Genomic DNA, 26,813 nt, shown 5'->3' with positions numbered 1-26,813 from the left:
TAAGTGCTTCCCCTGTGCTGCTGAGTGTGCAGGATCGTGGCCACACCATTTGTTCTGGTGATGGTCCTTCAGCATCTATCTGGTGAGCATCCACAGCTGCTTCATTAGGTCTTTGTGCATAGCGCACCTTCTGCTTTTCCTAGTGGAATTTACACCTACAAGATGTAGCGAGGGCCACCAGCTTGCATGGCTTTAAAAGAGGACTAGGCAGGTTCATGCACGATAAGTTGACCCAGTGTGCAGCAGCTGTGAAAAAGGTGAATTCCATGCTAGACACCATTGTTGTTCTTATGTACCTTCAAGTCGATTGCGACGTATGGCGACCCTATGAATCAGTGACCTCCAAGAGCATCTGTCATGAACCACCCTGTTCAGATCTTGTAAGTTCAGGTCTGGGGCTTCCTTTATGGAATCAATCCATCTCTTGTTTGGCCTTCCTCTTTTTCTACTCCCTTCTGATTTTCCCAGCGTTGTTGTCTTTTCTAGTGAATCATGTCTTCTGATTATGTGTCCAAAGTATGAAAATCTCACTTTCATCATTTTAGCTTCTAGTGATAGTTCTGCTTTAATTTGTTCTAACACCCAATTACTGGTCTTTTTCGCAGTCCATGGTATGCGCAAAGCTCTCCTCCAGCACCACATTTCAAATGAGTTGATTTTTCTCTTATCCGCCTTTTTCACTGTCCAACTTTCACATCCATACATAGAGATTGGGAATACCATGGTCTGAATGATCCTGACTTTAGAGTGCAACTGCCAGTGTCAGAATGCCGTTAAGCTAATCTATGATGTGGCCAAATTTTGGAATACTGTGTAGAGTTCTGGTCAGCTCACCTCAAAATGGATACTTCAGAGCCGGGTTCAGAAAAAGGGCAACCAAAATGATCAAGGGGATGGAACAACTCTGTGAAGAATGGCTACAGCATTTGGGGCTTTACAGTTCAGTCAGAGGTGACATGATCATTCCAATATGTACTGACCTAATCTGTATCTCCCAGATTATTATGCAGATTGGAATTTAAGTCACCCCCAGTTTTTCTTCTTACTGAGTGTTCTGAGATAGCTAAAAAATTACCAAAATATGTTCAGAAATGTGCATTTTGAGAGAGAATGTGTTTGGTGGAGGCTGGTCTGTTTGGGAAGATGGGCACTGCCCCATCAACCTCAATCTGCTCTCAGTGAGCCCCTCCCTGCCTGCTTTCTTACAACCAGTCGAGGGTCATGATGCTGCCTGTCCTCTTTCGCTACCTTAGTCTCAGTGTTGCCCCTTGTAGAATGGATCAGGGAGGAGGGTGGGGACAAAACCAGTATTAGTTGGCTCTGCCTGCCATTGTCTCTGGCTCCACCTCCTATTGGGCTCCCTGCCTTCCGCCCCACCAGTCTCAATGGGCACCACCCGCCACTGTGTTTGTAAATATGTAATTTTATAATTCAAGTTACAGGAAGCCAGATTTAGGTTGTACATCAGGAAAATGTCTTAACTGTTAGAGCAGTATGCCAGTGGAACCAATGACCTAGGGAGGTGGTGGACTCTCCAGCAGTGGAGACCTTCAAGAGGCAGCTGGGCAGCCACCTGTTGGGTTTGCTTTAATTTGGATTCCTGCATTGAGCAGGGCGTTGGACTTAATGGCCGTATAGGTCATTTCCAACTCTATGATACACAAAACTTCATGGAGATTTTTAAAACATGACTGTGGAAATGTGATGGAGTGGATTTTGGGGTGAATACATGCAAGTGAGATGGACTGGGAGAGATCCACACGGCCATCCCTAGTCTTCTTGCTCTTAGGCAATGCATTTAGTTTTCCCAGTGATGTGGTCCTACAGAATTCCTTCTCTTCTGCCAGGCCTTTTTCAGAGGGCACTTAATTCTTTGTTTTGCTGTGTCCTGCCCAGCTAAAAGTCCTGCAAAGCTTGTGCATATACTCTCTCTTTCTTCTCAACTTGCTTCAATTATTTTTCTTCTTTTTCTTGAGCAGCTAATGGCAGGTGCTCCCTAGCAATGCTTCCACTGAAAAGCCACCAGCTTCAAAAATTAGGCCTTGCAGGATCGATTGCCTCTCTGTCCTTTTTTAAAATTAGCCTCCTGTGCTAGAGTAGAGTTGGGACAGGCATTAAGAAGAGGCTATGAAACGCAATTAGGCTCACTCAAGGCGTGGGCGGGTGGTTTGGAGGAGCCTTTAAAAACCAATTGGCATGCCAAATAGCAACTGCTTGCTTCTAGGGCCCTTTTCCAGACACTCGCCTCCTCCTGAGTGGACTGTGCAGACATTGGGCATTCATCCAGATGACGTCACCCTAGCAAGCAAGCTGTTCCCGGTAAATTGCTGTTTTACTGCAGTCAGACGGAGGCACAGAGAACTGGCTCCAGTCGATGTGGCCCAGGGATCAGAGATGGTAGGAGTTGCAGTTGAGCAACATCTGGAGGGCAACAGGTTTGGGAAAGCCATTCTTCTAGGGCAGCCTTTCCCAAGTAGTGGGCCACCAGATGTTGTTGGACCACAGTTCCCATCTTTCCTGACCATTGGCATTGCTGGCTGAGGCTGATGGGAGTTGCGGTCCGACAGCATCTGGTGGCCCACTACTTGGGAAAGGCTATTCTAGGGCAAGGGTAGCATGCCTCCTTCCCTACAGACCCTCTTGGGTGTTGAGATCAGCAGAGGGGGCCTTTTGGTAGTTCAGCCATCCTCAAAAACTTGGGGGTTGTGGCCAGGGAGAGGCATCCTCTATGGCAGCTGCTAAGCTGTGGAACCCCCTCCCCACCGAGGTGCATCTGGCAACTTCATTGTACAACTTTCAGTGAATGCTGAAGATGCATCTCTTTACCCAGGCCTTCGACACCTGAGATGTATATTGTTATGAGCATGGGGGTTAGAATGGATGATCCCTGTGAGTCCCCTTTCCAGCCTTTGATTTGGAATCATGTGCCTTGAAATGAGGAACTCACTCTGCTGGTCAGATGAGTCTCTCCTTTGTTAAACAAATAGAGTGGCCAGGTAAGATAATGGGCCTCTCAGTTGCCCAGTAACGGTGAATGGGCCAGGAAGACCCTTTTGTCATTGAAACTCTTCAGGAGAGCATTCCCCCCCCCTTCCTGGAGTCCAGCAGAGGCTTGTAGTTTTAGTTGTGTCTAGAAAATGCTTGGAGACTGGAGGCAGGCAGATAGACTGGCTGCGCCATGGCATTTGGGGTGCCTCCTGTAATACAGATGGAAAAGCTGGATATTGGACTGCTGATGCCTTGAACCCCCTCCATCCTAAGCTCAGGTTGGAATGTGTGTAAATAAATAAACCATATTTCATAAAGACACTGCAGTCTCCGCTGACCTTCTTCCCAAAGGAAACCAAACCCTGGATGAGCGCAGGGACCCCAGAGATCTCACCGCTCGGAGATTGGGGAGGTGTGCAGCAATATTTTTAGGATCCATCCTGTTTTCTGTGATGTTGTTTAGGTTGTTTTTAATTATGTGTTTTAAAATTGCTGTAGCCTGCCTTGGGTCCTGTGGGTGAAGGGCAGGTAATAGATTATGATGATAATGATGATGATGATGATGATGATGTGTGGTGGCCTCCTGATGTTTGAGGCTGCAACACCCATCAGCCCTAACAAGAGTGGCCAAAAATACGAGGTGATGGGGATTGTAGTCCACAATATGTGGAGGGCACCATGTTGGCTACGCTTGTTCTAGGGGCAGCAGTGCCCTGAATTTGGGTGACAGCGTACTGGAAACTCATGCATTTTTTTCTAATATGTACAAAAGAAGGACATAAGTAGCAGCAACCAGCAGGCCCTCCTTGTGGTGTAGTGGTTAGACTGGGACCTGGGAGACCAGGGTTCAAATCTCTGCTCAGCCATGAAGCTCACTGGATGACCTTGGAACAGTCGCTGCCTCTCAGCTTAATCTGCCCCACAGGGTTGTTGTGAGGATAAAACCGGGAGGGGGAGAACCATGTTTGTACGCCACCTTGAGCTCCTTGGAGGAAAGGTGGGATGTAGATGTAATAAGTAAAATAAATGTAAAGGCAGCAGATTGACTATCCTATAGCACAGCCTTTCCCAACCGGTGTGCCTCCAGATGTTGTTGGACCACAACTCCCATCAGCCTCAGCCATTGGCAATGCTGGCTGAGGCTGATGGGAGTTGTGGTCCAACAACATCTGGAGGCACACCGGTTGGGAAAGGCTGCAGTATAGCAGGTCCTAAAGAGAGAAGGAGACCCCCTGCGCAATTGAAGTGCTCCAAAACTTTCTGTTGTCTAAAAACTACTTTCTCAAGCTCACAAACACACATGCATACCCCTACTGCTTCCTCTTTGCTGAAAGGAGAGAGATTTTCTTCCTAAATCCTGCCAGGATCCTTATTCAGTTCAGCTGGAGGTTCCTAGCTGTCTTTTAATCCAGGAGTCACCACCACCACAGCACTTGTTGGTGTCAGTGTGTCCATCAGTACCTCCTGTGGCACCTGCGAAAGGACAGTAAAAATCCTTTCAAAAATCCACAATGCGTGAGAGAATGTTTGCTTGTCCTGCTCAGTTCCTATGTAAACTGGTGCAGCCTCACTTATATACCCTCCTCTTCCGGGAGACGTTTTGCATTATGCCACACCCCCATGGTAGTGATTTTATGACTGGAGCCCATGGCACTTTCTCAAAATTCCAGATGTGCCCACTGGCCCAAAACGGTTGGCGACCCCTGTTTCATCATTAGTTCCCATCAGGCAACCATTCTGGACTATTAGCCAGCTAGCCCTGCTGGGTACCTCATTCAGTCTTACATTGAGATTCCCAGCTATCTTTCTCTATCAATAAATAATACTATTCTAATCATTGGTTCCTATCAGCCAACCAGTGTGGGCTATTAACCGGAGATCTGCCTAACCATCCGGAATCTGTAACAACAGTTATGGCCATGCAAACTCCCAATGTCTTTCAAAGAGGCTGGTTCTTCTGGGCGATGGTGGTGGTTGAAATGTGGAAGCAGCCTTTGGTCCTCTTGTGCTCTTGCTCCCACATCCCCCCAAAAGAGACCTGGTTTGGTCATAGAGCACTGCTCAGTGGTAGAACATCTCCTTTGCATGCAGAAGGTCCTAGGCTCAATCCCCAGCATTTCAAGGTAGGGCTGGAGAAGCTTTCTGTTTGAAACCCTGGACAGCTGCTGCCAGGCAGTGTAGACAATACTGAGCTAGAGCAGTGAGTCGGACTCCGTATCGGGCAGCTTCCTATGTTCCCTGTACAGCATGCAGTCCTATCTGCTTTTTTTGCGGGGGCAGTTGCTGTAGTGCCTCCACTACCAGAATTGGAGGGGGAAGGAATTACTTTCACCACCACACACACCCCTTCCTCTTCTAGGGACCCTCCAGTTCAAGAGAGAGAGGACCTGGTAGCTTGTGATGGGCAAGCAGGGAAGGGCAAGAAACTCTATTCAGTTTGGTAGCCAAGTTTGCTGATGATACTAAATTGTTCCCGGTTGTTAAAACAAAAAGGGATTGCGAAAAGACCCAAAAGGACCCCTCCAAACTGAATGAATGGGCGGTAAATTGGCCAGTGGAATTCATTATAGACAAGTGTAAAGTTATGCATATTGGAGCAAAACAAATTAATTTCATATACAGTGCCTTGCAAAAGTAATCAGACCCCTGACCAATGCTCTCATATTACTGAATTACAAATGGTACATTGTAATTTCATTCTGTATGATATTTTATTCTGAAACTCAAAATCTCATTGACTCAAAATCAATGACTTTAAGGTGACATTGGTTTTATGTTGGGAAATGTTTGCAATATCAGATACGTGCCATCTTCGTTATCTTTTTGGCACTTATTGAAGACCTCCTTCTTTCAACAAGCCTTGCAAGTAGACTTCATCTATCCATTCTGCGTCTGTGATGGAATTGTTTTTTAAGATGTTTTTAAAGTTGTTTTTTAAAGATGTTTTAAAGTCTTTTGTTTTTAAGATGTTTTAAAGTGTTTTAGTATTTTTGTTTGCTGCCCTGGACTCCTGCTGGGAGGAAGGGCAGGATATGAATGAATGAATGAATGAACCAGAATGACCAAGGGGATGGAGCGATTTCCCCTATGAGGAAAGGTTGCAGTATTTGGGGCTTTTAATTTAGAGAAAAGGCGAGTCAGAGGTGACATGACAGAAGTGTATACAATTATGCATAGCATGGAGAAAGTGGATTGTTGCTGTTATATGCCTTCAAGTCGAATACGACTTATGGCGACCCTATGAATCAGTGACCTCCAAGAGCATCTGTTATAAACCACCCTGCTCACATCTTGTAAGTTCAGGTCTGTGATTTCCTTTATGGAATCAATCCATCTCTTGTTTGGCCTTCCTCTTTTTCTACTCCCTTCTGTTTTTCCCAGCATTACTGTCTTTTCTAGTGAATGCTGTCTTCTCATTATGATAACCGCAGTTTCATAGTTTTAGCTTCTAGTGACAGTTCTGGTTTAATTTGTTCTAACCCCCAATTATTTGTCTTTTTCGCAGTCCATGGTATGCGCAAAGCTCTCCTCCAACACTACATTTCAAATGAGTGGATTTTTCTCTTATCTGCTTTTTTCACTGTCCAACTTTCACATCCGTACATAGAGATCGGGAATACCATGGTATGAATGATCCCAACTTTGGTGTTCAGTGATACATCTTTGCATTTGAGGACCTTTTCTAGTTCTCTCATAGCTGCCCTCCCCAGTCTTAGCCTTCTTCTGATTTCTTGACTATTGTCTCCATTTTTGTTAATGCCTGTGCTGACGTATTGATAATCCTTGACAAGTTCAATGTCCTCTGGAGAAAGTGGATAGAGAGAAGTTTTTCTCCCTCTCTCTTAACACTAGAACGTCTGGATATTCAATGAAGCTGAATGTTGGAAGATTCAGGACGGATAAAAGAAAGTACTTCTTCACATAGCACATTGTTAAATTATGGAATTCGCTCCCACAGGAGGCAGTGATGGCACCAACTTGGATGGCTTTAAAAGAGGATTAGACAAATTCATGGAGGATAAGGCTACCAGTGGCTACAAGCCATGATGGCTGTGCTCTCTGCCACCATAGCCAGAGACAGTATGCTTCCGAATACCAGTTGACAGAAACTGGGGGGAGGGGATTGTGCTCTTACACTCAGGTCCTGCTTGCGGGCTTCCCCCAGGCACCTGGTTGGCCTCTGTGAGAACAGGATGCTGGACTAGATGGGCCACTGTCCTGATCTGCAGGCTGTTCTAATGCTTTTATTTAAAGGCAAATCTTATCTAATTCACACTTTCCAACACAATAAAGGAACCAAAACATAGCGATCCTTCAAAAGCAGTGCTTCTCCAAATTTTGAGATGCAGTTCTCTAGCCAAGTAACATGTACAAAAATGCATGTGCCAGGATAGTGTGTGCATAAAATGCAGATGTCAGTGAAAATAACATACAAAAATGCATGATATTAAGGGAAATTGCTTTGCAAAATGTGTGTATTGGGTAAAATTGTGTACAAAAATGTGTATATTAGGAGAAATTGGCACCAAAATTCTGATGGATTTTTATGAGGATTTTTGTTAAAAATCACAAACTGATGTGTAAATGTGAAGAACTGAACTTTAATTTAGAATGGAAAAATGAGAACCTGGGAGACACTGAAACTGACAGATTTGCCATCCCTTTGGTTTAGACTGTTTTTTAATGATGAGCAGAGCAATCCAAATGATGGGAAGCCGGCGGGGTGGGTGCGGGGGTGGCAGCGGAGGAGCTGGTGGAAAGCTCTGCAGCATCCACTTGCTGTTCAGGAGTCACCCGTCCGGCTGAGCACAGGAGCTGTGCACAGGAGCTGGATGGGAAGAGCCGGCTCTCATGAACAGGCCTACCAAGGAGTAAGCGGTCCCTGTAGACTGCCTTTTTTTTTTTTTTTTAACTGCACCAGCCTATTAGCTGGTGGAATTATTGTGGGGATCAGGACCTGGGGGAGTGTTCCAAGAGGGACTTGGAAGTTGTGTAAGCCCCACCCCCCATGGCTCCTCCCCTGTCACGCCCCTGTAATGCCTCATTAAAGTGTTTTTAGCGCTTTGTTTGCTGCCCTGGGCTCCTGCTGGGAGGAAGGGTGGGATACAAATTAAATAATAAACAAATAAATAAATAAATTCCACCTGGTCTCTGGCTGCCGGGCTGGCCGTCCCTGGTGGACCTCTGACGGCACCAGCAGGATCCTGGTGGCGCCACAGCTCAGCCGCTGCAGGGGGCTTCTGCTGATGGAGCGTGCCAGCGCCAGGAGCCTGCCAGCTCAGCCGGCGGTCTGCTGCATCCAACTACCCCTAGCCCGGCGGAAATAAGAGTTGGATTGCACCCTCAGTGGCATGTACATCTGTGTAAATTTGTTGTTGTTGCTATGTGCCTTCAAGCCGATTGCAACTTATGGCAACCCTGTGAATCAGCGACCTCCAAGAGCATCTGTCATGAACCACCCTGTTCAGATCTTGTAAGGTCAGGTCTGTGGCTTCCTTTATGGAATCAATCCATCTCTTGTTTGGATCTGTGTAAACAGAAACTTGAAAAAAGAGAGGAAGGGGTATTCCACCCACTTTTGCCTTTGGCTCCACCCACCACTGGGACGTGGCTGCTGACACATTACCCTTAAGGGAATGTGGCCCTTGATGGAAAAAAAGTTTCCCAGTGGAATCCCCACTCCTGTCCTAAAAGAAAAACACGGGGTTGTATGCAACTAAGTCCTACTCAGAGTAAACCCACTAAAAATAATGAACCTAAATGGGTCATGTCTATAACTTCAGTGGGTCTACTCTGAGTAGGACTAGCATTGAATACCACCCATGCTGCCTGGGATGGGTCGTATTATCTCCTTGTGGGCTGGTAGGTCTAGAATAGGAATACTTGCTGGGCCATTGGCATCTTCTGAGCAGCTACACAAAGCCTGTGTGCCATCCACCCAAGAGACTGAGGGCTGTATCCAAAGTAAGTCATGCTTGGAGCAGACCCATTGACATTTATTATTTATTTATTTAGTTGCATTTCTAAACCGCCCTATAGCTAGCAGCTCCCAGGGCGGTGTACAACATGATAAAACCACAATATTTAAAATACAGCAAGTGTGTATTGCGCAAACAATATAAAACATTATATAAACAAAGTAAAAGAAAACTAAAAATAAAATAATTAAGATTAAAAGCATAAAATACATTAAAATGCCTGGGTGAAGAGGTGGGTTTTTACCTGGCGCTGGAAAGATGACAGGGAAGGCGCCAGGCGTATCTCATCTGGGAGGGCATTCCATAATTCGGGGGCCACCGCCGAAAAGGCCCTAGATCTTGTTACTGTTCTCCAGGCCTCTGTATGGGTTGGGACCCGGAGAAGGGCCTTAGACGTCGAGCGGAGTGAACGGGTAGGAACATAGCGAGAGAGGCGTTCCATCAGATATTGCGGTCCAGTGCCGTTAAGGGCTTTATAGGTAAGGACCAACACTTTGAATCTGGCCCGGAAACATATTGGAAGCCAGTGCAGTTGGGCCAGAATAGGTGTTATGTGGTCGAATTTCTTCGTCCCAGTAAGAACTCTGGCCGCAGCATTCTGCACTAGCTGAAGTTTCCGAATCGTTTTCAAAGGTAACCCTACGTAGAGAGCATTACAGTAATCCAATCTAGAGGTTACCAGAGCATGAATAACTGAGGCTAGGTTCTCCCTGTCCAGATAGGGTCGTAGTTGGGCTACCAGCCGAAGCTGGTAAAACGCATTTCGTGCCACCGAGGCTACCTGAGCCTCAAGTGACAGAAGCGGATCTAATAAGATCCCCAAACTACAGACCTGTTCCTTTAGGGGGAGTGTAACCCCATCTAGGGCAGGTCTGACATCAACCATCTGAGCAGAGGGCCCTCCAACTAACAGCATCTCAGTCTTGTCAGGATTGAGTTTTAGTTTGTTCGCTCTCATCCAGTCCATTATCGCGGCCAGGCAGCAGTTCAGTACAGCAACAGCCTCACCTGAAGAAGATGAAAAGGAGAAATAGAGCTGCGTATCATCAGCATATTGCTGGAAACGCACTCCATAACTCCTGATGACCTCACCCAGCGGCTTCATATAGATATTAAAAAGCATGGGGGACAGAACTGAGCCCTGCGGGACCCCATACTGGAGCACCCAGGGACTCGAGTAATGTTCCCCAAGCATCACCTTCTGGAGACAATTCCCAAGATAGGAGCACAGCCACCGCCAAGCAGTGCCTCCAACTCCTAAATCCGCGAGTCGCCCCAGAAGGATACCATGGTCGATGGTATCAAAAGCCGCCGAGAGATCAAGGAGAACCAACAGAGTTACACTCCCTCTGTCTTTCTCCTGACAGTGGTCATCATACAGGGCGACCAAGGCTGTTTATAACTTCAGTCCGTTGATTTCAGTGGGCCTACTCAGAGCATGTTGGATGCAAACCTAAGGGCCTCTTGAAAGCCTTCATTGTGGTTTAATTTGAAGTTGTTCATTTGAAAGCTATTTCTTAATGCTCATTTTAAAATAGTTGCTAAATAACGGCTTTGTAAATAAAAACAAATAATAATTGTATGAAATGGTCTTTAAAAACTAGTAGGGTCAGCAGAGTTGCAAGAGCTGCTCCGGGTACCTTCTTGCAAAGAGAGCTTCTTCTGAAAGATGCACCTCCCTACTCTGCTGTGCCCTATTCTGTGCCATCTGGAAATACCCCACCTAATTCTTTATGCACTTATCTGGGAGTAAGCCCCATTGAGAACCAAGAACCTAAATTCTCAGTTGGCATGTATAGGATTGCACTATACATATCTGAGCTTGGAATTTAAAAAGCAAATTAATCCGGACCTTCCTCGCATGTTGTAATATTATTGCATGTATTTTATTTATTTATTTATTTATTGTATTTGTATACCACCCCATAGCCGAAGCTCTCTGGGCGGTTTACAGTAACTAAAAACATTAAAAACAAATATACAAATTTAAAAAACATCTTTTAAAAACAATTTAAAACACAATTTAAAAAATTTAAAACAATTTAAAAACACATGCTAAAATGCCTGGGAGAAGAGGAAAGTCTTGACCTGGCACCGAAAAGATAACAGTGATAACAGTATCCTATCTTTTTTATCTTTCTATATTTTTCTCTTTGCAGGATGATTGAATGGGTCTCTTGGCCTCTGGGGAAGAACATAGACAAATGGATCATTGCATTGCTGAAGGGCTTGGCCGCAGTGAAGAAATTCAGCATCTTGATTGAGGTCACGCTTTCCAAAATTGAGAGGGTCAGTCTGCTTCTTCACATAGGCCTGCATGCTGTGGCTATCATGCATTTATCACTGGCAGGAAGTTTTCTCTGTCCTTGGGGAGGCTTTAAATGATAGAAATATAACTCAGTTTCTGGTGTGGGTGTTTGACCCAATGCTCTGACATCAGCACTGTCTAGCTGTTATCTTCCAGAAATAATTCAAGGTGCTGGTTTTAACTTTAAAAGACGTTAAGTGGCTAAGGCCAAGTATTTCCAACTTCTTTGGACACAGGCACATATTTGGAAACCTAATAAACTGCCGTGTGTGTGTGTGTGTTGTGTCCCTTCAAGACTTGTGGTGACCCTATGAATCGGCAACCTCCAGTAGCATCTGTCATGAACCACCCTGTTCAGATCTTGTAAGTTCAGCTCTGTGGCTTCCTTTATGGAATCAATCCATCTTTTGTTTGGCCTTCCTCTTTTTCTACTCCCTTCTGTTTTTCCCAGGATTGTTGTCTTTTCTAGTGAATCATGTCTTCTCATTATGTGTCCAAAGTATGATAACCTCAGTTTCATCATTTTAGCTTCTAAAGTTCTGGTTTAATTTGTTCTAACACCCAATTATTTATCTTTTTTGTGGTCCATGGTATCCGCAAAGCTCTCCTCCAACACCCCATTTCAAATGAGTGGATTTTTCTCTTAATCCGCTTTTTTCACTGTCCAACTTTCACACCCATACATAGAGATTGGGAATACCATGGTCTGAATGATCCTGACTTTAGTGTTCAGTTGTACATCTTTGCATGTGAGGATATTTTCTACTCCTCTTATAGCTGTCCTTCCCAGTCTTAGCCTTCTTCTGATTTCTTGACTATTGTCTCCATTTTGGTTAATGACTATGCCAAGGTATTGATATTCCTTGACAACTTCAATGTCCTAATTATCAACTTTAAAGTTACATAAAGCTTCTGTTGTCGTTACTTTAGTCTTTTTGATGTTCAGCTGTAGTCCTGCTTTTGTGCTTTCCTCTTTAACTTTCATCAGCATTCATTTCAGATCATTACTGGTTTCTGCTAGTAGTATGGTATCATCTGCATATCTTAAATTATTGATGTTTCTCCCTCCAATTTTCACACCTCCTTCATCTTGGTCCAATCCCACTTACTGTACGATATGTTCTGCGTACAGATTAAACAAGTACACCCTTTCCGATTGGGAATCAATTGGTTTCTCCATATCCTGTCCTTACAGTAGTCTCTTGTCCAGAGTGTAGGTTGCGCATCAGGACAATCAGATGCTGTGGCACCCCCATTTCTTTTAAAGCATTCCATAGTTTTTCATGATCTATTCAATCAAAGGCTTTGCTGTAATCTATAAAGCACAGGGTGATTTCCTTCTGAAATTCCTTGGTCCGTTCCATTATCCAGCGTATATTTGGGATATCATCTCTGATGGCTCTTCCCTTTCTAAATCCAGCTTGGACATCTGGCATTTCTTGCTCCATATATGGTAAGAGTCTTTGTTGTAGAATCTTGAGCATTACTTTACTTGCATGGGATATGAAGGCAATAGTTCGATAATTACTGCATTCCCTGGGATCCCCTTTCTTTGGAATTGGGATGTATATTGAATGCTTCTAGTCTGTGGGCCATTGTTTTCTTTTCCATATTTCTTGACAGTTTTTTGTCAAAATTTGGACAGATTCAGTCTTAGTAGCTTCTAGCAACTCTTGGTATGCCATCTATTCCTGGTGATTTATTTCTTCCAAATATTTTAAGAGCAGCTTTCTCCTCGCATTCTAAAATTTCTGGTTCTTCATCATACAGTTACTCCACGAATGAATCTGTCATCCTGGCATCTCTATTATTATTATTAGTAGTAGCGGTAGTGGTAGTAGCAGTAGGTAATATATTTCCCACCCTTCACCTAAAGGTCCTTGGGTCAGTCACAACAGTTTTAAAATACGTAATTAAAACAGTTAAAAACAACCTAAAAGCACATAACAAAAAATAATACATCTCGGGTGTCAAAGGCTAAAGGGTAAAGAGCTGTATCTTTCTATGAATATCCCGCCTTTCTTTCAAGGTACTCATGGTGGCATGCATGTTTCTCGCCCTCCCCATTTTGTCCTTGCAACAGCCCTGTTAGGTAGGTTAGGCTGAGAGGCGGTGACTAAGGCCAAGTTTGTGTCTGCAGAGGAAAAATGCTTCATTTGCAAGAAGCAGTTTGGATTCAATGTGAAATGTGTTCTTGCAAACACATTTCAAGGGGGCTCCGTGTTGGTGCCAGTCAGCAAACCCTGCTTGCAAAGGCACAATTCAGAACTTACTCTAAATGTATGACTGTGCCTTTGATGCTGTTTCCATACCTGGTGCTGGGCAGGCCTTGCTGGACAGAGAGTTCCATAGACAGGGGCCATGACAGAAAAGGCCACTCTTTTACTGCTCCTCTCTGGACCTCTCTTGGTTCAGAATTAATCCCAGAGCCTTTATTTACCAGTCTGGCAGGAGACATCAATGTTCTGAACAGGCAGAGCTAGGCTGCTTGTTTATTTATTTTTTTCTTATATGGCAAATATCTGAAAGTCTGTCTCCTTCCCTTCAGACCCTCTGGGGTGTTGAGACTGGTAGAAGGGGCCCTCTTGGTAGTTCTACGGCACTCAGAAGTGCAAGGTGGCTGAGAAGAGAGCATTCTTTGTGGCAACCCCTAAGTTGTGGAACTCCCTCCCCACAGAAGTGTCGGGCAACTTCATTATACAGTTTATGATTAATACTCAAGATGTACTTTACCCTGGCCTTTGACATCTGAGACGTATATATTTAGGACCCACCTGTGTTCTTCGGACTGAAAATTGTTTTAACAAATTGTTTTAACTGGTTTTAATCTGGATTTTTATATTGTTGTAATCTGCCCTTGGAATTTACGGTAAAGGGTGGGTAAGAAAATAATAATAATAGAAATGTAATGTAGCCTGGTCCTAAGTTGGCAAAGGACAGGGGAATTTCAAGGTTGTCTTATTTTTTCTGTTTAATTCTGTAGTCTGTGTCAAAGCTTCTGGAAGTAGAGGACTGTAAACTTAAATATCCAATGATAGCTCAGACCGATTGGTTGGGGTCCTGCTTGCCTCCCATGTTTGTATTCATGAGCCGCCTCTCTTTCTCTGGCAGGTGTTTTCCAAGTTGCTATACCCTATTCTGCGGGAGGGAGCACTCTCTATTCTGCGTTACATGCTGCTGAGCTTCCAACACTCCCATGAGGCATTTCACTTGGTAAGACAGGGCCTGTCAGCAGTCATATTTAAACATACATATGCTTAATTATGAACCAGATAGAACAGGAATCGGGAACCTGTGGCCCTCCGGATATTGTTTGACTCCAGGCTCTCATCAGCCCTAGCCAGCCTGGTCAGCACTCAGCAGCGGTGGGAGTTGTAGTCCAACAGCATCTGGAACGCCATAGTTGCCCCATATCTGAGGCGGAAGAAGGGGACTGATGCCAGGCAGAGCCACATGTTCCCATAGTTGTGATAACTGAGTCATGCTTTTGCTGTTCTAGATAGAAACGGGAGGCAAACATTTGCTTGCACCCAAACAAAGGGTAGAGTGTGGCAGTCAAAAGTATTTCCCACTCCCTCGGCCTCTGATGGCAGATCATTGTGAAGGGTTGAATTATCCCATTGCACCTGATAAAGGGCCCTTCTGCACTATACATTTAAAGCAGTATCAAGCCACTTTAAACAGTCATGGCTTCCCCCAGAGAATCCTGGGAACTGTAGTTTGTAAAGGGTGCTGAGAGTTGCTGAGGAGACTCTTATTCTCCTCACAGAGCTACAATTCCCAGAGTTCCCTGGGAACAGAGATTGACAGTTACACCACTCTGGAGAATTGTACCAGGTGTTGCATCCACAATTTGAACCATATTTTCACAGCCACAAGGGCTAGAAATTAATTTTTTGAAAAATCAAAAGAAAGATGAGATTCCTGTGATGTAAGTGTTATGCCCGACATTTTTTTGTTTAAAGCTTTTTTTCACCCTCATCATTTATTCGTATGCTGCCTTTTTGTAGCTAATCTATGCTCAAGACAGCTTACAATCAAAAACTTACAGAATTCATTCTAACAGTTACAAAAATAAAATATAAATAGTCAAACAATAAACTAATGAAAATGTCTCAATAAATATACAAAAAATATATAAATAAATATACCAAAAAAAAAATTGACTTCTGGGAAGGGTTGCTCTGCCTGTGCTGCTTCTGAGCCGAGCTTTTGTCTCAGAGGAAGCTTTTTCAGCTTCAAAATCAGTCAGAACGTCTTTTTTGACTGGTAAAAATTTTCTCCCGGTCAGGGAGAAACGTGAGATTAACCACAAAGCCTGTTTTTGTGGGGAGGACTGGATTTCATTTATTTATGAGAAAAGGTTCAAACTGCAATGTCGGACGGACTTTCATCAAGCTCTAGCTGATTATAGCGATACGTTTATCTTTTCTTCAAAGAAAAAACGGATTATAACAGGCAAACAAGCATCCTTCTTTCTATTTTCTTTTTTCACTTGTTTTAAATTGGTGCAGTTAAAAAAGAGATTTGTCAATGAATCAGCTGTGAAGAATTCCTAGGTGAGTTATGGCTTTTCTCATTCACTTACGAAATTAAGGAGGAAAGAAATCGAAAAAGCTTATCTTTGCTTTTATCGCAAAAAGCTGTCCTGGAGGTGCATTCTAAAGATACCAACGGAAGAGGGATTTCTATTTCGAGGAGGGGGAAAAAACTTTTTTTGGTCTATTTCATTTTGACGAATCTGCTTGTTCACGACTCCACTAATTGTCTTGATGTTGGGAACTAAGTTTGTTTTGTATTCCTGAACACATAGAGATAAGGCAGGCTGTACTGTCTACACTGATATCAGCAGCCTGGAATATTAACCCAATTGTGGCTGAAATAATTTTTGTTTCTGTGGTTTTAAGAATGGCAGCCAGGAAAGTGATTGAGACCATGGAAGAAATTATGTTTCAGAAAATAATGGATGAGATTGAGATAACAAAACAAACCCTGAGACAGGGCAGACAGGAGATGAAAATTGAATTTAACAAAATGACACAGGAGCTTAAAGAAATAGGAGATTCTGTAAAAGACGTGTTTGATGGGATTAGAGATGAAAAAAGAAAAATTAAAGGGAAGCCACAAGCCCTGGAGATTGGAACAAGTGTGAAATTGGAAAAAGATTTGGAGTTTATGGATCTTAGAAATAAAGTTTACTGTTTGGAATTCAAAGTTGTCTCTGAAGAAATTAATGAAGATTTTGGTGGTAAAGTTACCAATGCCTTGGATAATTTTCTGGACTGGAATGATGTGATGGAGTTTGACATTGAAAAAATCTATGGAGTTGGCTACAGATATGTGACAGTGGAGAAACTCTTAAGAGATGACCAGTGCATTTTGTAAAAAAGAAGAACAGAGATATGACTTTGCAGCAATATTTCAGTAACATATTCAGAATTCTTGACTGGAATGATGTGATGGGGCTTGTCATAGAAAAAATCTATGGAATTAACTACAAATATGTGACAGAGCAGAGATGTACCCAGAACAGAGATGTGGCTTTACAACAATATTTCAGTAATATATTCAGAATTGATGGCAAGGACATATTTGTGATGGGGGAAATTCCCATCAGACTCTTGTTATATGACTATGGCTATGACAGCAAGATCATCATAAGATACTGATAATGGATGAATGGATACTGAAACCACTGGACTTAACATAATGGATGAATGGATACTGAAACCACTGGATTTAACAGTTGAAGATGGAAGATGGAATTAATATTGAAAATGGAAGAATGGTTATGGAAATTATTGGACAACAGATTTGACGAGATGGATTAATCGATATGTTTATTTGGACTATGGTTATGACAACAAGATTATTATGGGATACTGATAATGGAAGAATGGCTACTGAAATTACTGGACTTAACAGGATTATTGAAGATGGAAGATGGAATTAATATAGATAATGGAAGAATGGCTATTGAAATTATTGGGCCTAACAGATTTGAATTAGATGGATTAAGCGACATGTTTATTTGGAGAAAAATTGAAAGATATATCTCTCAAGGAATTGAAACCTCTCTTTGACTTTTTGTAGAAAGAATAAAATAATGTTTATGAGATTTGATGATTAATTAAGATAACTACTGGAGGAAAGTGATTCTATAATATAATTTTAGAGATAGGATTGTTATATATTGTAGACTTATAATTGATCTGCGACAAATCGGAAGTCAACATTTTATTTTGTTGTTTGATTGTTTTTGTTTTGTTTTATTTTTTGTCTTTGAAAATTTGAATAAAAATTAATGAAAAAAAAATATACAAAAAATTAAGCAATCCCCACTTCATAATACTATAACAATAAAATACAGTGCCATAGTCTCAACAACAGCAAAAAAGATATCTAAAATTAAATCTTGACCCCAAAAAGATCTCCTTAAAAAAATCCCACCCCTATAGCCATCCTGAGCAGTAGGTCTTTCTGGCATAGTAACAAGAATGTTTTACAGTGAAGAGGTGGGTCTTCTCTCACTAAAGCTCTGACAATTGGCCAGCTGCAGGATGAGTGACACCGGAAAGAAATATAAGCCACATTTTTGCTAGCAAAGTCACTTAAATAACACAGATGGAGTCCAGAGGAAAGAAATCTTGATAACACTTTACTGAGAAAACTGTTTTTAAAAAGTGTATAATTTGAGGAGAAACAAATTGAGGTTTTGTCTTTCTTAGTTCAGGCTTTGTACATAGTAGGAAGACAATGAACCAAACATAGAGAGAACTCTGTCAGAACTACACAGCCAATGAGAACATGTACTACCTCAGTAATGATCATGCCACGCTGCTTGGTTGCTATGCAACACCTCCACCTGTCTCTCTCTTGGCTAGCAGACTTTAACATTAGCAGAACTAATCCTTAGTTACAAACTGAATGATCACTGCTGTTGCGCTTCCAGCAATTTTAACCCTTAAAGATCTCAGCACTGTGGATGGTTCTGGCTACTTGAGACTGACTTTTTGCCTTTCTTTTTTTTAAAGCTTCTCCCACACATCCCCAGAGTGGTCACAGCCCTCAACAAGGAAAACTCCAACTCTGCCACGAGCTGCCTGGAACAGTTGGCCGAGTTAATCCACTGTATGTTCTTCCGCTTCTCGGGATTCCCAGACCTCTACGAACCTGTTGTGGAGGCGATAAAAGTAACGGCTTCTTTTTGGGTCTGCCTGCATGCAAGAAACAGTTGGGGAAGGATGAATAAGATGTTTTTAGAGTTGAAATCAGAGCAGTCATTAGCAATGGGGTCAGAGTTATAGCATGAGCCCATCAGGATTATTTATTTATTCAGAGCATTTGTACCCAGCTCTTCAGCCAAAAGGGCTCCCAGTGTGGCTTACATACAGTCAATTAAAACAAGACACTCCCTGTCTGCATGTGTACAATCTAAAAAACACAACACACAAGGGAAAGGGGGCAGGGAGGGAAGAGGGGGAAAAAGTAAATGCAGGCACCAATTCTTCACTAGTATTCCTTGTAATGACCTGGTGGCACAGAAGCACTTCAGGGATAGGAGGTGTCTGATGGAGCTCGTCTTCTGGGAAAGATGCTTCTCGTCTCTTTCACTGAGGCAGCCTGATGGAATGGCTGCTGCCAGGTGACCATTGAGGGAGAGGAGGCCCGATGGATCTGGCCTTTCAGCAGAGCTGATGGGATGAGCCCTGCTTCAAGTCCTACGCATGGCCCAAATGTATTGGATGGCTATGAGGAGGGTGTTATCCTGTGGCCCTTGCAGAATGGCGGGTAAAATGGGAGTACAAGAGGAGCCTTGCTGGATCAAAGCAAAGGCCTATCTGGCATTATGCTTTGATGCTTGTGTAAGTTTTTTATATTTCTAAACTGCTTAGAAGCCTATTTTGGCATTAATTGGTGTATGTATAAATAAATAAAGCAGCATCTTCCTTTCACACAGTGGCCAATCAGAAGGCCATGCTGGCTGGGGCTGATGGAGAATTTTTAGGCAAAAGTAGGGGTAGCCAACATGGTGCTCTCCAGATGTTGCTGGACTCCAACTTCCATCATCCCTGATCACTGGCTGTTCTGGCTGAGGCTGATGGGAGTTGGAGCCCAGCAACATCTGGAGGGCACCATGTTGGCTGCCCCTGGTCTTAGACATCTGGAGGACACCAAGTTGGTGAAGGCTAAAGTTCCTGATGAAATGTTGCGGGAGATCAGCAAAAAACAAAGAAACAAAAACAAATGTAGATTGGCTTTCATTCCTGATAGTAAAGCACCAAACTGTCCATGATTGTGCTTCACAAGTGGGGCCCTGCAACAAAATGTTGCAGTGCAGAGTGCTGCTGTTGAGAATTCCAGACTCTCCATACCATTCCTTCTCCATCCTGGTTTTCTGTCCTTGCCCACTTCCCCACCGCCGCTATCCGAAACAAGCCAGCCAGCATTCTGTGGCCACAGAACAAGCTCAATATTACATTCAGCTGTTTCAGGGGGGCCCTCGGCGTGTGTGGCCCTATTCTTGTTTGCTCTTCTGCAAACATATGGGTTTCCCCCATGCCAGCTGACAATCTCCCTCTTGTGCAAGGGTGGCACTGTTTTGGCTACATAAGGAATGGCACTCAGAGCCTGAACTTCAGGAATAAGAGGGAATGACATTGAGTTTAATGAATTGCTGTATCAGGAGGGGCTAACGGACCTCGGGGCAGTGGGGGGAGCAGCTGCACTCTGCCATCAGAAGGAATCATGGAGCGGTTGCCTTGACTCAAGACAGCTGCCTATTTAAGAGTCAGTGCTGGGAGCACCCCTTTAATCCCCTCTGCTCCTGACAATCCTTGTTGATGAAGCTCAACAAAGTCTTATTGGCAGCTTTGGGGGAAATGAGGCTTAAAGGAAATGTGTATTTGAAAAAAAGAGAGAGGGAGAGAGAAGTGGTCATCCAGGGTTTCATCATTGATAGTTAGCAGGAGGTGAGAAGAGACTCTTTTGAGTCCATGGGGGAAAGTTATAGAAAGGGTTGTACAGGGATGGCGTTAGGGGTGTCCCATCCACGGCCTGTATTTCATGCTGTCTAGTACAGGGGCATGAAACCTGTGTCGCTCCAGATGTTGCTGAACTACAACCCCCCATCATCCCTGACTGTTGGCCTTGCTGATGCGGGTTCTAGTTTTGCAGCATCCAGAGGGCCACAGGTTCTCCCACCCACCCCATTCTAGAGCCAACTTCCATGGCTAGAGCAAGGCAATAAGGTGTTAGCAGTGCCTGAAGTAGTAAGTGGAGGGCTCCATGTTTATAAACTTGTAGCAAGGTGAGTGTTAGTCCCTAAAATTGCTGCATGGTCAATTTTTATTTAATTGTAAATCAAAAGGAGTTGCTAACCTCGCATACTTAAAGCACCCTGCTCTTTTGCTTGCTCTATTCTTGAGGCTCTTCCGATTCCAAATGAAGACCGAATCAAACATCTGCTCGGGCAGAATGCTTGGACCTCCCAGAAGAACGAATTGGCAAGTTTTTATCCCCGCCTGGCTTCCAAATCTGAAACGGGGAAAATAGGGTTAATCAACCTGGGGAACACCTGCTACATGAACAGCATCATCCAAGCACTTTTCATGGCCTCTGAGTAGGTTTCCTTCCCATCCTTGTGCCTCTGCTTTTTCCTCCAGCATTACCTGCTTTCAAATTTTATTATAGATCTGAAAGTTCTGATTTGGCTTTCAAATGTGAGGTGGACCAAAATGTCTTTGGGGGATGGGCCTTAGCTTTTCCCCATTAATTACCTTCATTAGGCTTCCCCAGGTGCCCTCAGGTAATTTTTTGTCATTTTAAAGTCAATTAAGGCTACTAACCCCCCCCCCCCACGTTCAATTTATTCTTTCTTGATGCAGCTTCTGGGTTTACTGTAAATAGCACTACTCATTAACATCCTATTAACTTCACTTCTGTTCACTGCTGACTTTGTTATTGTTATTATCATTTATCAAATTTATATCCTATTTAGGACTTCTTCCTAAAAGCCCACGAAAACCTCTTAAAAATAAAAGGCTTTAAAACATTAAAACAAAACATCTTAAACATATTAAAGCAAAACATCTTAATAATATATTTTTAAAAAAACAAACAACAGCTTTGAAAACACCTTAAAAAGCAATTCCAACACAGATGCAGACTGGGATAAGGCCTCTACTTAAAAGGTTTGTTGAAAGAGGAAGGTCTTCAGTCAGTCCCAAAAAGATAATGGAGATGATGCCTGTCTAATATGTAAGAGTTTCTCCCACTTTGATGCCTTCAGCAGCACTGAGATCATTGTTGATTGCTGGTTGCTGAAGGCATCAACGTGGAAGAAACAATGCAACCATCAGTGAATAGAAGTCAAAATCACCTATTGATGAGCAAATTAAATGAGTTTGGGGGAATTTGGGATGGGGAAGAGGGACTTTGATGGCATAATAATAAGGAAAAGAAACAGTTAAAATAAATAAAAGAAAAAAAGAAGATACAAATAGAATGAGAGGTATTAAGAAAGGGAACAGACTGACTTTGAATGGAAAGAAAATAAAGGGTATTTTTCAACTTTACCATGTGGCCCTCAGAGAGTTGGCCATGGGACAAGACCATGTGGCCAACAGTAGGCAGAACCAGTTGGCAGGCAGAGCCAACTAATTCCAGTTTTGTTGCCATTCTCCTCCCTGCTGAGTTCTAAAAGGGCAAAACTGAGACTAAGGAGGAGGAAGCTGACAGCCAGGGCCACCTGCAGAGCTGGTGGTAAGAGAGAAGGCAGGTGGGGGCTGGCTGAGGGTAGACTGAAGTTGGTAGGGTTGTACCCCACCTGCCCTAATGGACCAGCCTGCACTATGCGGTCTCTCTCTCTCTCTCTCTCTCTCTCTCTCTCTCTCTCTCTCTCTCTCTCTCTGGCTGGAATGTAGCTCACTGTGCATAGGTAAGTCACATCCATTGCTCCACCCACATTTGCCTGCCACTGGCACGCAGCCCCTGGAAGTTTGCCAATGAAGGAATGAGGCCCTCTGGCTGAAAATATGTTCCCCATGCTAGCCCTAAATAGAAGTAATGCAATTCAATGGCCCTTCACTGGTGCCTCCCTTGGCCTCCCCTTAAAACAACATTTTGTGCTCAGCAGCAGCAAGCCAATAAGGGAAATGGCGACTCTCAGGGAGTGCTGTTTTTTCGTTTCCCAGTGCCAGGAGAGAACATCAGCGTAGGAGGGGATCCACCAGAGGACAGTGTGCCATGGGCCCCTTCAAACCTGAAGCTGGCCCTGACGTTGATGCCTTCAGCAGCACTGAGAATCGTTGTTGATAATGGGCTTCTGAAGGCATCAAAGTGGAAGAAACAATGCAACCAGCAGTGAATAGAAGTCAAAATCACCTGTTGATCATACTGGTGAGCAAATTCAATGTTCAAGCATGTGTTGGCTACTGTGCTTCACTAACTTCAGCGGCAGTGCATGTGTTGCTGTAGTCCGTCTTACATTGTCCCACATTGAATGGCCACTGGGAAACTGTTCATGTGCAGTGGCGCACTGCATGGATTGAGTGATTTTGTACCACAGTGCTATAAACACAACGCTGCCACACAGCCCTAACTTTAGTAGGGCCCTCTCTAATCATCCTTTTTTTTTATTGTGCATGATGATTTGTACTCATGAAGGTGTCGGGGTGGTTATACGCGATCTTGCTTTCAATGCTGTTTGTGCTTGCAAAAGTTTCAGGGTGGACATACTGCTTTGTTTCCTATCAATGCAAGTCCTGTGACCTCATGCTATAACTTTTCATTCTGCCAATGTTCTGGGGTTTTTTTGTCCTGCTTTTGTTATTTATTAATTAATTATTTGATTTATATCTCGCCCTTCCTCTCAGCAGGAGCCCAGGGCAGCAAACAAAAGCACTAAAAACACTATATAAAAACACTATATTGTTGCTCTATATAGGGCAAGAGTGCCCCTCCAGATGGCAATAATGTGGATGTCCCAGTATAAATCCATTACTAATGCACTGTTATTGTGTCAATGACATGTTGCAGAATATATCCACTCCCCCCTAAAAAACCACCAATCTGGAGGGGCCCTCGTTTCTCACAATCTAGCTGCTGTGTGTGCTATTCAGTTGTGGGGTTGTTACTGTTGCTTGGGAATCTCAAATTTCTGGTTATGAACATAATGTGGCTTTTTAAAAAAAACACCTGCATGTTTACCGGTTTTAAACTTGTTTTAAAACTTCTTTTCAAGCTTCAGGCGTTCGGTGTTGAATTTAGCTGAGAACAATTCCCAGCCCTTGATGACAAAACTCCAGTGGCTGTTTGCCTTTCTAGAGCACAGTCAGGTAATTTTAGCGAAGTCACTAATCCTTGCATTTTTATCCTGCTTTTTTGGAACGTTCAAATTATTTAGCTTGCATTAGTAGCTTGCATGTGTTAGTGACTGTTACAACAGCTCTGTTAGGTAGGTAGGTCAGTATTATTAATCCCCACATTCCAGATGGGGCAAAGAGGGAGGGAGTTGAGTCTGAGAGATGGGAAGAATTGAACTGGGGACTTCCTGGCTCAACAGAGTGGTTCGTTTCCCAGTTCTGCTTGAAAACTTGGAGGTTTGGACAATTTGCCTCGAACTATATTGTTGCTTCAAACCAGGATAGGTTTGTCTATAGTAAGAGGTGGGGACTGGAAACCTGAGGCTATTTGCTGTTAGTTCTTATTTATTCTATCTTTATCCCACCTTTTCTTCAAAGATCTCAGAGTGGAATACATAGTTCCCCCAATCTTGTATCCTCACAACATCCCTGTGAGGTAGATTAAGCTGAGAGAATAACTGATCGAAGGCCTTCCCAGGTCGTAGTCCAACACTCTAACCACTGCACCACATAGAGTGCTCAAACCATTCCGTAGCTGCTAGGTCATACTGATTCTCTGTTTTTTCGCTCTTTGTTGAAGATAATGGAAATGTCATCCAGTGTTTGTCTAGTGCAGGGGTTCCCAAATTGTGGTCTGTTGACCGCAAGCTGGTGGTCCATGGCACATCTGCATTAAATTTCACAGTGACTTTTAACTGTATTTTTATTTATTCTTTTATTTCTTATGTTGCATTTTATTGCATTGCAGTTTGAATTCCCTGGAATGCAAATTGTGTAATACATTGAAACACAATCTAAGAAATACAAGGACCAGTAAAAATACGATTAAAAAGCATATAGGACTTTCTAGCGCAGCACATTACAATTGCTACAACAGGCGGAAAAATCTGTCACCATCAGCAATTTTCATGTGGTCCGTGGGGGGAAAAATGTTTTGGAATCACTGGTCTACTGGGCAGAGAAAAGAGTTTTGCTCATCTTGAAGATTTTGGGGTGGGAATGAACAGGCTAAGGAATGTCACAGCAGCCACTATAGCAGCTGGAAAAGCAGGCCAGTGGGACATATTTTTATTTATTAGAGATTTGTTTATCTGTTAGCAACTTTCTTCCCAACTTTATGATAACACTCAAAGCGGATTGTAGAATTAAAACAACCTAATATATAAATTCAGCAGGGTAAAAACCAGTTGGACCTTAATATCCCATGATGTAAACTTTAAAAAACACAGATAAAACAGCACAGACTTTGCCTGATACCAAGACAACAAAATGCTTTGTATCTCTTCACCGTTCTGCCTCCTTTTTTCCCTGTTTCTTTCCTCCTTTCTTCAATCTCTGCTAGCGGCCTGCCATCTCTCCTGAAAGCTTTTTGTCTGCTTCGTGGCCTCCCTGGTTCACCCGGGGAGCCCAGCAGGACTGTTCTGAATATCTCAAGTACCTGCTCGATCGGTGAGTTGGAGCCATCATGGAGAAAAATATGCTTTGACCCTCTGAATCGTGGATGCTTTGGGGACCCCATTCCTTGAATTTTGAAAACTTCTAAAGCTGAGCCAAAAGTTCATGTGAAAATAAGACGGGGGTGGGGCAGGGAAGACTTCCTGAACACCCCATTCCATGCCCAGCTCACCTTTTCACCTGTTGTATATTACACAGGATGAAAGGGCCATAGCTGAATGGGAGCCTGCCTTCTTTTCATGATCTCAGGTTTAGTCCTCAGCATCTCCAGGTAGGGCTGGGATCAAATCCTTATCTCCCCACCCCTGGAGGGCCAAATTTGACGCTACCCACCTATCAATGCCCTTTGAAGCCCCAACTGTCGGGACTTCAAAGCACAGCACAGGGCTATTTGAAAGTCCTTTTGCAAACAACCCTGCAGTGCTCTTTAAACCTCCAGTTTTTCCTTCTTTTTTTTTGAGAAACTAGCTTGCTCTCCCCCTTTCAGTGTTTTTACTTTGCTCCCCCCCCCCCCAAAAAGAAAAATTCCTGCAGATCTCCATGGCTGAGAGACACTCCATGCCTGGAAAAATTGGAGAGCTGCTGTCAGTCTGTGTAGATAATACTGAGCTAGATGGACCAATGGTCTGACTCAGTATAAGGCAGCTTGTGGTATTGGTAGAGGCAGCAACAATTCTCCTCTTGGCAGCCGGCAGCCACTGTACTTTTTTCTTCCAGCATTCTCTGAAGGCAGGAAAATGTGTCCTTTCTCTTTCTCCACTTAGCTTCATGATGATGCAACATGGTGGTTTCCAGATCACGTGTTTATCGAGCGTTCATTCAGTTGTTTGTAGGGAGGGATGTTGCGCCAAAAGTTGTCTCATACTTTGCCGTGCACTTCCCATCACGTCCCTTCCTACAAATAGTCTAGATTTTTTGTATGTGCAAAAGGGGGTTTGTTACACAACAGCACCAAATCCACTTTAATTGAGCATCCGGAATTTGCCAGTATGTGATTGAATCCTACCTGCAAAATAGCAGCAGTCTAGAAGTAGTCCATAATGACACAGTGTTGCTATGAAGTCAGACAGAGTGAGGGTAATACTTACTGCCCTCCACTTCAGGAATGACATCACGTGCTGAGAATCCACTCTAGGGATGGGGAAGAAATTTGTTTTAGTTCACATTTAAAGGCAAATCTACCTAATTTGCACTTTCCAAAACAGTAAGTTTTGGAAAGACAGCCATCCTTCAAAATGTGTACTTCTCCAAGTTTTGCAATGGAATTCTCCAGCCAAGCAATGTGTACAAAAATGTGTATATTAGGGTAAAGCATGCATCTAGGTGTGTATATTAGTGAAAATAACACACACAAATGCATTATGTTACAGACAGTGTCTTTGCAAAAATGTGTATATTAGGAGAAATTCACACTAAGAACATGAGAACACAGGAAAAGCTTGCTGCATCTGGGAAGTGGCCCATCTAGTCCAGCATCCTGTTCACACAGTGGCCAACCAGATGCCCTAAAGGGAAGCCCGAAAGCAGGACCTGGGTGCAAGAACACTTTCCTCACCTAGAGTTTCCAGCAACTGGTATTTGGAAGTATGCTGCCTCCAATTGTGGAGGCAGATCATAGCCATCATGGCTAGTAGCCAGTGATAGCCTTTTCCTCTATGAATTTTTCTAATCCTTTTTTAAAGCCATCCAAGTTGGTGGCCATCGCTGCCTCTTGTGGGA

At 43.4% G+C, this 26,813-nt stretch overlaps 1 protein-coding gene across 4 annotated transcripts in view; it reads left to right on the top strand.

Annotated features, from left to right (window-relative positions):
• The window catches only part of USP35 (ubiquitin specific peptidase 35), a 62,905-nt gene that overhangs the window by 19,733 nt on the left and 16,359 nt on the right, over nt 1-26,813 (top strand). For 3 of the 4 annotated variants that reach the window (XM_061628977.1, XM_061628980.1, XM_061628978.1), the window contains exons 4-9: nt 11,126-11,255; nt 14,386-14,487; nt 18,309-18,467; nt 20,703-20,896; nt 23,519-23,612; nt 24,982-25,088. In XM_061628977.1, the coding sequence (XP_061484961.1) occupies nt 11,126-11,255; nt 14,386-14,487; nt 18,309-18,467; nt 20,703-20,896; nt 23,519-23,612; nt 24,982-25,088 (786 nt within the window). The remainder of the gene's footprint in view (nt 1-11,125; nt 11,256-14,385; nt 14,488-18,308; nt 18,468-20,702; nt 20,897-23,518; nt 23,613-24,981; nt 25,089-26,813) is intronic. The other variant, XM_061628979.1, reaches the window with a different exon arrangement.

This window comes from Rhineura floridana, chromosome 5 (genome assembly GCF_030035675.1).
Source record: "Rhineura floridana isolate rRhiFlo1 chromosome 5, rRhiFlo1.hap2, whole genome shotgun sequence".
NCBI lineage: Eukaryota > Metazoa > Chordata > Lepidosauria > Squamata > Rhineuridae > Rhineura > Rhineura floridana.
This window is presented reverse-complemented; position numbering and strand designations above follow the sequence as displayed.